We start from the raw sequence: 13408 nt of genomic DNA, 5'->3' as shown, positions 1-13408 counted from the left end.
CCTCTCCACAGCTGTTTCGGTTCCAGCTGCAGTCCCTCCTCTAAGAGAAGATAACTTGGTATTTTTTATTTTAGATTCAGAAAATTTAGCCCAGGTCTCCAAAGAGATGTTCAATACAAAACATAAACACATACACGTATGTCCTCTTTCTGGCAAGGTGCTGTGTTGGGAGCTTGGAGTGTCTCTCCTCTTCCCAAGTTTCCCAGCAGCCTGGGTCAGGGAAGAAGGGCCAAGGCCCCAGCAGGTAGGCTCTGCACCCTAAGGGCAGCAGCGCTCAGTATTTCCGCTGCCGGGGGAAGAGACTACTTCCTGAGGACCGGAGCGGGGGGCTGGTGGGGCTGGCATCCTCTGAGTCCAGGCTGAAGAGGTCCCTGCCAGTACGAAGGATCTGCTCCTCCAGCTTCTTGTGTCGCTTCATGTCTGAGAGGACCTTGTCCAGGCGCGCTTCCCGTTTCTGGCTCCGGGCTGAGCTTCCTGGAGAAGGGGAATGAGAGAAATGTGGAAGCGAGTGAGGCAGTGTGCACCAGACCTGCCTGGACCTTACTAATCACTTGGGGCGCTCATTAAACAGAGATTTCCAGGCCTGTCCTGGAGGTTCTGAGGTTTAGGGATGGGGCCTCAGATGGGGTGGGCAGTGAAGATCTGAATTATGAGAAGGGGCTAGAAATATGAAGACTGGGGAGAAGCATCCCAGGTAGGGGACGAGCAAGTGCAAAAGCCCCAGGGCAAGAACAGGGAGGTCTGTTCAATGAGAAATGTAGAGCTGGGGGAGACAGGAAAGATATGACCTACAGGCCACGATAAGGGGTTTGGATCTTTTAGTTTACATGGAAGCCCTGGGGGGAGGGCGGGGTTGGATTCTCAACTGACACACTCATACACCACCCCACCCCCGCCCCCCAGAAATGGAATCCTTTGGAGAATTTAAAACAGAGAAGTGACACAATTTATGTTTTGAAACATAAACCCGTCTCTGGCTGCTGAGGCTGGCGACAGGAAGACCAGTTAGGAGCTACCACAACTATCTAGGCAAGAGAGATGGTGGCTTGGATAAGGGTGCAGGCAGAGCTAACAAGACTTGCTGCTGGCTTGAATGCTGGGGTAAAAGAAAGAGAAATCAACACTGGCTCCGAGGGGGCACCTCCCTGGTGGCACAGTGGTTAAGAATCTGCCTGCCGGGCTTCCCTGGTGGCGCAGCGGTTGAGAGTCCGCCTGCCGATGCAGGGGACACGGGTTCAAGCCCCGGTCCGGGAGGATCCCACGTGCCACGGGGCCCGTGAGCCATGGCCGCTGAGCCTGGGTGTTCGGAGCCTGGGCTCCGCAACGGGAACAGTGAGAGGCCCGCGTACCACAAAAAAAAAAAAAAGAATCTGCCTGGGTTCGAGCCCTGGTCCGGGAAGATCCCACATGCCGCGGAGCAATATAAGCCCGTGTGCCACAACTACTGAGCGTATGCTCTACAGCCCACGTGCCACAATTACTGAAGCCCGTGTGCCTAGAGCCCATGCTCTGCAACAAGAGAAGCCACCACAATGAGAAGCCTGCACACCGCAACAGAGTAGCCCCCACTCGCCACAACTAGAGAAAGCCCGTGCGCAGCAACAAAGACACAAAGCAGCCAAAAATAAATAAATAAATAAATTTATTAAAAAAACAAGCAAACAAAAAGAGAATGGCTCCGAGGGTAAATTCTAGGAAGGCACACGGGATGGGAAACTGGGTCAGATTAGGAGATGTACACAGTAGTGTAGGGATGTGGATCTAGATAATAATGATAACGACTTGGCCTTCTGGGGGGGACTGAGATCAAAGGAATGGGAAGCATGATGGAATTATCTGCGGAAGATAGGGGACCACCACAGCTGGAAGGATGGCACAACTGGGGGCATGCTCTCTCCTGAAACAAGTTCTGTAGATAGCAAGGCACCAAGCAAAGGCATCTTTTAGGGAGTCACTTTCTGAGTAAGTGGAAGCAGAGGCCCTTCACCACCACCCCAATTCTCCCCTCTTGTCTGTACCTGGGGTGCGTCTCCGGTCAATCAGGGAGTCCTTTGGTGTCATTGGCTCATCATCAAAGTCAAATTCTGTGGGCATGTGCGGTCTGGGACAGGGGGACAGAGAGTGAAAGGTGAGGGTGGTTCCCCCCAAACACCCCCACTTCTCCACAGCCTGCTGGCTCTTCCTCTCCAGCTCTCTTCCCTCCCTCCACTTCCCATGCTCCTGGGTCCCACCTCCCCTCCCTACTTCCTCCCGGCATCAGGGAAGCAGCCTCAAGGACAAGGTGTAAGGGCGTGCCCTCACTTTTCCTCTTCCTCCTCTTTGGTCTCTGGCTCCTCATCGGATCTCTCCTCTTCACTCTGGGCCTCAGGTGTGGGTGGCCGGCGGGGCAGGATCTCAGCCTGTAGCTCCAGAGTGCCGTGGGCAGCCAGCAGTTCATAGAGCCTTTGGATTTCCGAGGGGGGTGGCATCCAGGACTGCCCATCCGCGGGCAGCTCCACCTCTTCATCGCTGCAGGGCACGCACCAGTCCTCGGATTCTCCCTTGGCATGCTCTTCCCCCTCAGTGCTGGGGGCTTCTCCCTGCACCTCCTCGGCCCCGGACCCCTCATGCTCAGTCTCCTCCCGGCCTCCTTCCCCCTCTTCCTCGGCTTGATCGGCCGAAGCAGAGGGGCCTCCGGTATCCTCCACGGCCAGAGCCTGGAGGCCGGAGGTCACTTCCCCTTCTTCAGACAGAGGCGCCGCCGTGGTGGCTGCAATGTCTCCATGGCCCCGGACAAGGGACATATGTCACTAGGGAAGGGGCCCTGCGATGATAGGAGATGCAGGAGTACTGAACTGGGGATCCCCCAACCCCAAGGGTTGGGCTCCCCAGGGGTTTAGGGAATGTCTCTCTAACCAATCAGACTCCAACAGCAGTCCCTGCGAATAGACCGCCTGTTCCCAAGAGGGGTCGCTCCGTCCCCTCCAAGGACCCCGCCCCCACGGATCGAGATCCGATACTCCGGTGTTCCCAGGGACCGGCAGAAACCACTTTCCAGGCGGGAGAGGAGCGGACCCGCTCTTCTCGCCTTGATACCTCCCCTTTCTACACCTGGATCCGGCACCCTCTCCCCAAACCTCGAAGTTTCGCCACCTCAGCTGCCATACGCACCTAGGAGCTAAGACCCGCCTCCCGGGCTGCGCACGGTCACACTACGCAGGCGCACAGAGATCGCGCGGGAGGCTCAGTTTCAGTCAAAGCTACTTGGAAGAGGAAAGCAAGGGAAGGCTTGCACATGCGCAGATAGGCGCTCCGGAATGATAGGCTTCGGCCCATAGTAAAGATGGCCACCTGGGCGGCGCATGCGCAAACCACCCAATAGGTTCTGCCCGAAAGGAGGCAGTACCTCGGGCCCCAGCGGCGCACGCACGTACGGACCAACTGAGGCTGGAGGCGAGTCTCATGCAGTCTCCGTTTATTGGTGTTTCAGACTCATGCAGCATCCGGCATACAAAAAGGGAGAATCCGTTTGGCGTATCCTTTTGTTTTGTTTTGCTTTTAGACTTTTAGGTTTTTTCCCTACACTTTTCTTTTTTTAGGGGGAAAAAAGACCCCGCCAACTCGGAACCGCGTTGTGGTTCTGTCCCCGCCCCCCAAACCTCTCTCGTCCTCTTAAAAAATAATCATAGACCTCTCCGCCCCTCCCTTGCTCCCTGCAGCTGGGAGCTTTGGTCCTATTTTTTGGGTTCTTTCGTTACAAAGCACGTGAATGACCCCAGCCCCAACGAGTTCTCTGACTGGGTTAAAAAGCCCAGGTGGGGAAGGTCAACTCAGGCTGACCGGGGAGGGTCAACAGCAGCGCCCCTCCCTTCTCTCAGGTGCGTGTTCGGAACAGTACTGGCCACCCCTGCACAAGTCTCCAAACGAGGCCTGTCTTGCCAGCGCTGCGACCCCGAGGCACCATGGGGGCGTCCGGACCTGGGTGGTCCCAGCTGAGAACAGTCGGAGCCCGGGCTAGGGAGCCCTCTCCTGACACTGCTCCCCTCCCCCAGCCTGATCTAAGTGCTGGAGTTTTTGCAGAATGAACGGTGGAGGAGGGTGGAGGGGAGGATGCTGAGGGGCGATGAGGAGGCAGGAAGAGGAAGGGGGTGGAGGATGTGGAGAGGGAAAGGGAGATGAATAAGGAGAGAAGGAAGAAAGGAATGAGGGAGGATGCTGAGACAATGAAAGTTGGGAAAGGGAGACCAGGGTTGAGGTGCAGGAAATTCTCGGGAGGTTGTGGTGCAGGAAGGTGGGGAGAGATGCTGGGAGGCTGAGAGCAAAGAGAGTTTGGGAGATGTTCAGGGAGGTTTCCAGAAGTGCAAGGAGGTTTCCAGAAGTGCAGGGATAGGGAAGCCAAGAGGCTGGAGGGGATGCAGGCAGGAGTGCAGGGAAGTTGGAAACAGTGCAGGGAGAAGGGAGGCCTACGGTTGGCAGAGGAGCCTGGCAGGATGCAGGAGCAGGAAAGAAGCTGTAAACAAGGCCGCTCAGGCTCCCTTGGTCCCTATGGGTGCGGGCCTGGGCCATGGATTGGGCTCCCCGCAGGGGAGGATGGGCCCAAGGCAGCTCCCAACAGGAAAAAAAGTCTCGGAATGCAGGGCAGAGCCCCTCACTTATACACTGTGGGAGAGGAGAGGGAGGGACAGACAGAGACAGTTGGGGGGGGGGGAGGGGAGACAAGGAGAGACAAAGAAGTAGGGAGGACAGACAGGAGAGATCAGGGGCAGGGGTTAGTAAAGCTGCCCTTGCCAACCCTTCCATTCCTCCCGGCCTGTCCCAGACCCCCACTCACCGCCTAAGTTGATGACGCAGGAGGCGATGATGATGAGGACCCCCCCTACCAGCGCCACGATGCTTAAGAGCTTGGCCACGCGACCCAGACGCTGGGCCCCATCCACGTCCCCCTGCTGCAGGCTGTTCCGGGACTGGGGTTAGGGTGAGGGGTGGGGGCACCAGCCCAGCCGGGATCAGGTGTGAGAGTCGTCCAAAGGAGACAGGCCAGTTGGTAGCAGTGGTTAAGGGAGGAAGAGGATTGGAGAGGCAGCAGGAGGAGGGCACAGGTCAGTAAGGCTGTGTGAAATGTCTCAACTTCCCTCCCACCTGAAGAGGTAGGGCTCAGAAGGTGAAATCCTAGGAAGAGGCAAGGAAAGGCCCTGTAATTGGGAAGTGAGGTCCATGCAGAAAGGGGAGGGAAGGCAAGGTTACTCCTGGGGCTCTGTCCCAGCACTGGCAGGAAGCTGGGAGCCACAGCAGGCCTGGGCCAGGGTCCCTTGGGGCTCACCATGACGGCATAAGCGAAGGCCACGATGTTGACAGGCCACATGGGGCAGAAGCAGGACAGGATGGCGAGGATGATGTAGTCCCGAGGTTTCTGGGTGCCTTCACCCCCCTCCACCCCAGACCCTGCCAGCTGGGAACTAGGGTGGCGGCTCAGGCTACCTCGGGGAGATCCTGAATGCCCACTGTGAGCCCTTCCTAGTCTATCCTCCTCAACCAGCTGCTGTAGCACACGGGGTGGAGCCCCATTGGCTGGGGGGGTTTTTGTTGAGGGTGGTGAGTGAGGCTGGAGGACTGGACCCTCTTCCCCATCACCATCACCAGCCTGCAGGGGAACCACTGCCCCATTCTCCTGCTTTTCTCCCACGTTCTCAGTCAGGACCTCAGAGGTGGGGTCCTCCTGGGTAGGGGGCTCCGGCTGAAGGACTGGCTTGGAGGTGGGCTGGGAAGCTGGCTGGGGGTCCAGCTGGGGAGCAGGCTCTGAGGCTGGCTCAAGTGGGGCTGCGGATTCCAGGTTGGACCCCTGGTTTGCAGTGGCCTCTTTGCTCACTTCTGGTTTGGATGCTAGCTCTTGGCATGTTTCTTCGGTGCTGGAGTTGGCCTTTGATTCCCCTCCTGGGTTTGAGCTGAGGTCTCTGGCCTGAGCTGTTTCTGGGGCCACGGTTGGGATCTCTGTGGTTTCTGGAGCCAGCCCAGCCTTGGGCTCTGGGTCCACAGGGGGCCCAGTGATGTCTAGGCCTGGCTGCAGGGTCTCTGGCTCATCTGGGACCCCAGCTGGGATCTGGGGAGGACCAGTTCCGGCTTCAGAATGGCCAGGCCCTTCTCCCTGGGTCTGGGGACCCTCCTCTACCCCCTTCATCTCAGAGACCTCAGAGCTGCTGGCTGCCATCTTGAGATAGGAGAGGGGAGAGGGCCTCTGTGGGAAGGATAGAGCAGCAGAGACAGCAGCAAATCCTGGAAGAGGAGGAGACAGGCTTAGTGTGAGGAGGGAAGAGGTAGCTCTCAGCACTGCAGCCCAAGAGGGCAATGCTCCTATCTCAGGGCCAGCCTTGGGCTGCCTCTGGGGAAAGGAAGAAAAGTTGGGGTTTCCTTTGCTTTGGGGTGGGACATCTCTGGGGAGGAGTGCTCTGCTCAGTCTTCTGGTTAGCGAGCCCTGGGAAGATGAACCCTTTTGTAAACAGGATCCTCCCCATGGTCTCTTCCTGGGTCCACCCAACAAGATCCAGACTCTCAGATCCTAGGAGATACCACAGCGCCCCAAAATCAACAAGCTGTTCAGAGACGCATGCACTCCGATAGGCAGACTAGGCAGAGAACCCCGAAACTCGCATTCCACTCCCTCTGCATCCATCCTCCCTTCCTCCCTGGGCGCCCAGCGCGGTTTGCTTGATGCGCCTTTGGGGCGTAGACGCCCGCGCCCCTCCCTGGGGGACCTGGGCATCTCCTCTGAGCCCCTTCCCAGCCCCTCTCCCAGGGACTTCCTCGCCCCCGGGGGACCGGCGCCGCTTCCTCCCATTGGCGTGGTGCGCCCAGCACCACCAGCCAGTCCGCCAGGCGCCCGAATTCCCGTACAGCCCTCCCGGCGTCCGCTGTCTGTCCGTCCACTCCTACCCGCAGCCTCAGTCCATTCCCGTCTCACCTCGACGCCGGCCTCCAAACTGCTCCCGCTGCTGCCGCCGCCGCCGCCACCGCCACCGCCGCGGTTGCAGCAGCCGCAGCCCGGGAGGGAGCAAGTCAGTGAGCGAGGGAGGGAGGCGGCGGGTCTCCCCTCCCCTCTGCTCATCCCCTCCTCCCCTCCTCTCAGGTCCCCTCCCCTACGCTCCGCTGCCGCGCACCGCCCCCGCCCCTTGCACGCCTCCCGCCCCTCTCGGCCAGCCGGAGGGAGCCACGCGTGCCAGGCCCCGCGTTACCTGGGCAACCGGCCGGGGGACCACTCGCGCTGCTCCCTGGCCCTTCCCCCGCGCGCCACCTGGGGGTGCCGCCTTCCCATGCCCCAGCCCCCTCCCGCCAACGGTCACCGGGGGTCCTGGCAGAGGCAGGGGGTTGGGGGAAACGGAGAGGGGTCTGCGAGGAGACAGGACCAGTGGGACAGGCAGGACCAGGTGGAGGCACCCCTACAAGCAGAAAGAGGAGATGAGGCAAGACTTGGGGAGGCTGCAGAGGATGACCGGGGTGGGGTTTCAAGAAAAGGGAGCCTGCCGAACAGGAAGTCCCTCTACCCCCAAGGAAGCAGCAGCAGAAATGGGTACTGGAAGGCTCAAGAAAAGGTCCTTGTAAGGGTCAGAGCAAGGACTGGGAAGGGAATTGCAGGGGGCAGGGTAGAGGCTGCAAGGCAGTCTGGAACAGCAGGAGGGGGCTGCGGCAGAGTAAGAGCAGGTTGGACCACACCAAGAATGAAGAGAACAAGTGGGGAAAAGTGCAGTTTTTATTCTCAACCTCATTGTTCCCCGTCTCAGGGCTCAGAGTTGCCCAGTCTTTTCGCAGCTACATCATCCATCAACTCCCAGGGCCTGAAGGGTGTGCAGGTATTGGGCTGAGCAGCAGGCAATCGGCCTGGATGGGGGAAAGCAGCATTTATGGCCCACAACTGTTTGGGTTTCTGACCCAGGCCTCTTCAAACCTCCAGGGGCTATTCTGGGCCTGTGCTGACTGGGTATTCCCCAGAGACTCCGGAGTCCTGGAACGTGCTCTCCACAGTCACCGGAGCCTCAGCCCCACCCTGAATCTGGACTGCAGCCACTGATACTGCCTCTGGGGAGGAAGGAGCCAGAGCCCCAGAGCTGCACAGGGCAGAGCAAGACTGGGACAGACAACAGGCCTAAGAATCCCCTTAGGGGTGGGGACAGGGGGCTTGGTGAGAGCAATTCATTCACTGAGTCAGAGACAGATTTTTATTTAAAATTTATTGTAATGGGGTCCGCGCAAAAGGAGGGGGTGAAGGGTGGGGAACATGCAGGGGACACAGGAACACGATGACATGGCCAGGGCCACAGCTTCTGTCGCGGGGGGAGGGATGAAAAGAAAAGGCCAGGGATGGAGCTGGGGTGGAAGAGGGAAGGGGGAGACACTGTGGCTGCATTCCCCCCACCCCCAGGAAGCACCTCTAGTCCCTGGATCCCCCCATTGACCCTGGCCCCCTAAGATTCCATCTCTCTTGTCCTGCCTCTGGCCCTAGTGGCTCCTTCTTTTGCTCCCCTTGACTTGTTTTCCCCTGACAGATTCTCAAGCAGGATGATGTTTAGGGCCTGACCCCAAACCACCCCACCTTATGAAAGTATAACCTCTGCCTTCCCTGTTTCTGCCCCTCCTCAAATCTCACCTTTCCCCCTCTCTGGGACAGAATCTTTGATTTCCCTCCTTCCTCTCCTCCCTCCCCCTGGAAAAAAAAAAAAAAAAAGCACCAACTCCCCAGGGAGGGGCAGCAAACAGTAGGGGGACACTGGAAGGAGGAGAGCAAGAAGGACCATCGAGGGAAAGGCTCACAAATCCCTGGAAGGGCAGGGCAGGGGGTTACAGAGAGGAGAGGGGGTGAGGGCAGTGGCCACTCCTGTCCTCTGCCACCCCTGCCCACTGTCCAGGGGGCCTCAACACAACCGAGGGGACAGGTGTGTGTGGGGTCAGGGCTGATAGGGAAAAGAGAGGAGCAGGAGAAACAAATCATTAAAACCTAGCGAATTCCCCTAAGAAAAACACTTCTTCCTCCTTTCCTTCTGGAGGCTCCTTGGTTGATGGGGGAAATAGTGAGGAATTGGTGGGAAGAGAGAGGGGAAGAGGAGATGGTACCAAGGGACTTTCCTCCATTCTCCCCTCTCCCCCCCACCAACTTGGAGCTCACCAGGGCTGGGAGGGAAGTGGCTGAGAGCTCACAGGCACCCCCTCGGCCCCCGAGAGGGAGCCCACAGCTGTGGGAGGGGCTGCCACTGCCGCCGCCGCCGCCGCTGCCGCCGCCGCCGCTGCCGCCATTGGACAGACCTCACCTGTACCTGTAAGGTGAGAAACACCAAATCACAGTGCAATCTGAATGTCAAGAATCTTGCCCCTTGCCCCAGACTCTTTCCCAGACAGCCTCCCGTGGGACACAGCCGTTGCTCACTTCCTGTTTGGTCCCCAGAGATTTTGGCCCGCATCCTTACCCAGTTCTCCTGAAAGGCCCTCCCTGTCCCCAGAAGTCTCCCTAACTTGGGTGATAGGTGGGCATCCCTGGCCTTCCTAAGATCCCCTATTGGGCCCTTTGAGCCCCCTCGTCCCACACGCCCCATCCCACCCCCCCCAGCCATGCCCCACGCCTTGCCTGGTGGGTGCGGGGGTCCCCCTCAGCAGGTGGGCTGTGGCTGGGGGGCGTCTCCCGGGACAGGGGGGGCGGCCCCCCCCAGATGGGTCTGCATGTGGCCGGCCAGCTGGGCAGGGGTCTTGCAGTGCACGCTGCACAGCTTGCACAGGATGCGGTCAGCCCGCGGGGCCTGGAGCCCATGGTCCTTCACCGCGTGGATGCGCAGGTATGCTGCCGTGGTGAAGCCTATGGGGGGGGGGTGGATTGGGATGGGGGGGTGGGGGTCAGCCAGGCGGAGACCCCAGAGACGGGGTTGTTCTCCTAGGCTGGGGACACCCTCCTCAGATGGCCCTGTCCTCCTCCCACCATATCCTTGGTAGCCTGGGGCCAACTACTCTGCTGGGGCTGGTGGGGCATAGCTCCTCCCTGAGCTTGAGAACTGGTTGAGTGGTGTTGGCTTTTGGGCCTTGGTATCCACAGAACCCATCCTCTGTGGCTGGGGGATCTCTCCTGGGGTGACCGGACACTGATTCCTAGCCACTTGAAGAGTTGACCCTCAGCAGAGACGGCTGTGTCCCCTCCCTCCAGTGCCCCATGTAGTCTCAGACCGGTTACTCAGTGAAGAAGTGAATTTGTTTAAAAGCAGCTTTCTCTACTACTGAGGCAGGGCGAGTACTTGTTAAATCCCTGCCATTGTACTCCACCTGCCCCAGGAGCTGAAGACAAGAACTTGTGGCTGCACAGCTGAAACCTTGCCTTCTGACCCTTGGGAACTGGCTCTCTTGACCACTCCTTCCCCAAAGCAGTTGTGTCCCCCTCCCATCTCCCCACACACACCCAGAGGTGAACTCTTTCTGGTAGATCATTTCCTCAAGCCATGACCTCTTCGAACTTAGTGATGATGTTTAGTCATCCCAATGTTGCTTCATTTGCTTTCGAAAGGGCTCTAGATGCCACGAGCTCTTGGCTACAGCACCTTTAACCCACATCTGTGGAAGGGCCTCTGGTTTTGTCCCCACCCTTTGTCCCCCACCCCACCCCCGGCACCTCTCAGCGTGTACCTTTGTTGCAGAGCTCACAGACATGGTGAGGGCCCTGGCTGTGCACCTTCATGTGGTCCGAAATATAAGCCGAGCTCAACATCTTGCCACACACATGACATGGCACCTTCTCCTCGTGTCGTACTGTGTGGGCCCGCAGCCGATCCTTCGTAGCAAAAGCTGCCTCACATTTCTGGGGAGGGGGGAGGGGCGTGGGGGGTGTCAGGAGAGTTAAAGCTTCGGGGAGTAGGAAGAGAGGGGCAAGAGGTTAAAGGAATCAGAGCCTTGGGGATCTTTGATCTGTAGGAAATGGAAGTGAGATGATGAGGCCTTGAAGAAGGGATGAAAAAATGGAGTGAAAAAGCAAAAAGAAGAGAGAGAAAAAGGGGGTCTGAGAGGCTGAACTCAGACAACTACAATGAGGATCAAAATCATGAAAACCAGGACAGGAGGAGGCGGGCTTCCTACCTCACATTTGAAGGGCCGTTCTGTTGAGTGCACTTGTCTGACGTGACTGTTGAGGTGATCCGGCCTGGGGATATGTTGGGGTTGGGGTTAGGGCCCTGGAGTGTGGAGGTGTCCCCGAGTCTGCCTAACACTGTACAGCAGGCCTTTCCCTGGGTCCCTACATTTTCTCCCAAACCCGGGGTTTCAGAATCCTGGTAAGGCAGGAAATCCCTCTTCTGGTGCAGGGCTGCCTCGGCCTCCTCCCACTTGAGGCTGTCCTACAACCCAAGAACCCACCTCCTTTGCTAAGCACCACCCCCTGCTCCCTGGTAACCAGGAGAGGCTGTCCGCCCTCCTCCCTGGGAGTGGCTCCCTGTCCCCATTCTCAGAAACCTCCCTCCCTCCCTCCCCACCAGCCAAGGCCAGGCCACCTCCATCGCCGACCGTCCCTCCCTCCCCACCCGCCTAGTGGGCGGCCGAAGCCCCGTGCACACCGGGAGAAGCTCTTGCCACAGTGGGAGCAGTTGTAGGGCTTGTGCACAGCGCCGTCATGTGAGCGCACGTGGTAGCTCATGCGGTCCTTGCGCTTGAAGCGCTGCTGGCACACCGGGCACTGGTAGGGCTTCTCGTCCGAGTGCGACAGCTTGTGTCGGTTCAGGTGGTAGACGTCGCGGAAAGCCTTGCCGCACATCTCGCAGGCGTGGTTCTTCCGGATGCGCTTTCCCGAGGCGGTCGTGGTCACCACGCCACCGGCGGCCACTGCGGCCGCTCCGCCGCCGGCACCCGCTTCTCCCCCTCCCCCGCCGGCTCCGCTCAGCTGGGGCACGCTCAGGAGGCTCAGGGGCACCATGGTGGGCATCTTCATAGCACCCGAAGGGACCCGGCCGGCTTTGGCTCCCGTGTGGATGGCCTCGTGCCTCCGGAGGTTGTAGCCGTTCTTGAACTCCTTGGCGCACAGGGCACAGATGTAGGGCCCCTTGCTCTTTGTCTTCTTCTCCAAGGCAGATGCGACCGGGGCCACGGCGACCGTCGAGGTTGGGGCAACGACGGCGGTGGCCGCGGCTGCGGCGATGGTGGCGGCAGAGACAGGGGGCGCGGCCTCAGCGGCGGGCGCCGACACCGGAGGGGGCGGCGGAGGGGGCGCCGGGGGCTGCTTCAGAGCCGCTGTGTCCACAGTGGAGGCGGTGGCCGGGGCCGGGGGCGCAGCAGCAACGGCGGCGGCGGCGGCAGCGGCGGCGGCCGCGGCTGCGGCGGCGGCGGACTCCTGGGCGGCGGCAAGAACCGGGAGCAAGTCCACCTGGAGGGGCTCGGCCGCCGGGGCCTGGGGCGTGGGTGGGGGCGCCGGCGCGGCCTGCGAAAACAAGGCGCCGTGTGGGCCGCGGCCGCGGGTCGGCGCCCTCCCAGCCCGGCCCGCCACGGCCGGCCCCTACTCACCTGGAATGGACTCTGGGCGCAGCCCTGGGAGGCAAAGAAGCGGGACTGGAGCTCAGCCCCGACCTGCAGGGGGTTCTGGGCGTGACCCTGAGGTGGCGGGAAGGAGTTCATGAGGCCGCCCACCCCCCGGGAGTCCAGGCCCAGCACGGGGAAGGGGGGGGCCAGCAGCGTGCAAGGGAACACGGGGAACATGGCCTCGGCCACGGCGGGGCCCCCGGGGCTCAGCGGGGGCCGGGGGCGCGGGCCGCGCGGGGCCCGGGCTCGGGGCACCGCCCCCGGCCGGCCGGGCTGGGCCGCGCCGAACGCATGGCCCGCGGGCCGCCCCGCCGCCCGCGCACCCCGGCCGGCGGGAGGGAGGGAAGGAGGGCGCCTGGCGGGCCGCGGAGCGCGGCGGAGACGGCGGCGGCGACGCCCCCTGGGTGGGGGCGGGAGGCCCCGCGGGGCCGGGGGCCGGGGGCGGGGGCCCGGGCGGCGGCGGCGGCGGCGGCGGTTGGAGCCTGGCGGGGCGGGGTGGGGGGAGCGAGGGAGCAGCCTCGGCCCCCGCCGCGCGCGCGCCCAGCCGGCGCCTCGGGGAGGGCGGGGGAGGGCGCGGGGGAGGGAGGGGGACAGCTGCGCGCGCACCGGGCGCGCGGAGGGGGGGTGGGACGGGAGGGAGGGCGGGGCGGGAGGGGGTGTGGGAAGGGGGGGGGTGGGGCGGGGGAGGGGGTTGTTACCTGGAAGATGAAGCTGCTCCAGTTGCCTGGATCCATGGCGGAGGGAGGGAGGGAGGTGGCTCGCGCTCACCCTGGGGCGGGAGGAGGAGGAGGAGGAGGCGGCAGTGGGGGAGGGGGAACCCGGGGAGGAGGCGCGCGGGGCGGGCGGGAGGGGGGGAGGAGGAGGAGGAGGAGGGTGGGGGGGAGCGGAGCACACTGCGCGCGGGGAG

At 61.2% G+C, this 13408-nt stretch overlaps 3 protein-coding genes and 1 long non-coding RNA gene across 10 annotated transcripts; 1 reads left to right on the top strand and 3 right to left on the bottom strand.

Moving 5' to 3' along the window:
• Positions 1-41: 41 nt before the first annotated feature.
• On the bottom strand, positions 42-3152 carry PAGR1 (PAXIP1 associated glutamate rich protein 1). The gene is made up of 3 exons (XM_004323010.4): positions 2302-3152; positions 2019-2101; positions 42-474 (listed from the first exon to the last, which is right to left on the bottom strand). The coding sequence occupies exons 1-3, from the start codon at positions 2781-2783 to the stop codon at positions 275-277; spliced, it is 765 nt and encodes a 254-aa protein (XP_004323058.1). The 5' UTR covers positions 2784-3152; the 3' UTR covers positions 42-274.
• A 1437-nt stretch (positions 3153-4589) lies between these two features.
• Positions 4590-7032, bottom strand: PRRT2 (proline rich transmembrane protein 2). 2 transcript variants are annotated; one of them, XM_033841289.2, is made up of 3 exons: positions 6935-7032; positions 5300-6249; positions 4590-4943 (listed from the first exon to the last, which is right to left on the bottom strand). In XM_033841289.2, exons 2-3 carry the CDS (start codon positions 6182-6184, stop codon positions 4749-4751), a joined length of 1080 nt encoding a protein of 359 aa, XP_033697180.2. In that variant the 5' UTR covers positions 6185-6249; positions 6935-7032; the 3' UTR covers positions 4590-4748. The 2 variants fall into 2 exon arrangements, with proteins under 2 accessions (XP_033697180.2, XP_073648231.1); XM_073792130.1 differs by having other exon boundaries at positions 4733-6249; positions 6935-7030.
• A 676-nt stretch (positions 7033-7708) lies between these two features.
• MAZ (MYC associated zinc finger protein) lies at positions 7709-13317 on the bottom strand. Of its 6 annotated transcripts, XM_073792129.1 has the most exons (7): positions 13200-13317; positions 12487-12573; positions 11547-12403; positions 11074-11137; positions 10627-10798; positions 9131-9278; positions 7709-7848 (listed from the first exon to the last, which is right to left on the bottom strand). In XM_073792129.1, the coding sequence occupies exons 1-7, from the start codon at positions 13233-13235 to the stop codon at positions 7785-7787; spliced, it is 1428 nt and encodes a 475-aa protein (XP_073648230.1). In that variant the 5' UTR covers positions 13236-13317; the 3' UTR covers positions 7709-7784. The 6 variants fall into 6 exon arrangements, with proteins under 6 accessions (XP_073648230.1, XP_073648229.1, XP_033697178.1 ...); XM_073792128.1 differs by lacking the exon at positions 13200-13317 and having other exon boundaries at positions 12487-12984; XM_033841287.2 differs by lacking the exon at positions 7709-7848 and having other exon boundaries at positions 8180-9278; positions 13200-13313.
• Positions 7754-8952, top strand: LOC141276472 (uncharacterized). Its single transcript, XR_012326057.1, has 2 exons — positions 7754-7820; positions 7922-8952. It is a non-coding gene; the product is annotated as an uncharacterized lncRNA (long non-coding RNA).
• Positions 13318-13408: the final 91 nt, after the last annotated feature.

The sequence above is a fragment of the Tursiops truncatus genome, chromosome 15 (assembly GCF_011762595.2).
Source record: "Tursiops truncatus isolate mTurTru1 chromosome 15, mTurTru1.mat.Y, whole genome shotgun sequence".
Lineage (NCBI taxonomy): Eukaryota > Metazoa > Chordata > Mammalia > Artiodactyla > Delphinidae > Tursiops > Tursiops truncatus.
Note: the sequence above shows the minus strand (reverse complement) of the source record. Positions and strands in the feature narration are given on the sequence as shown.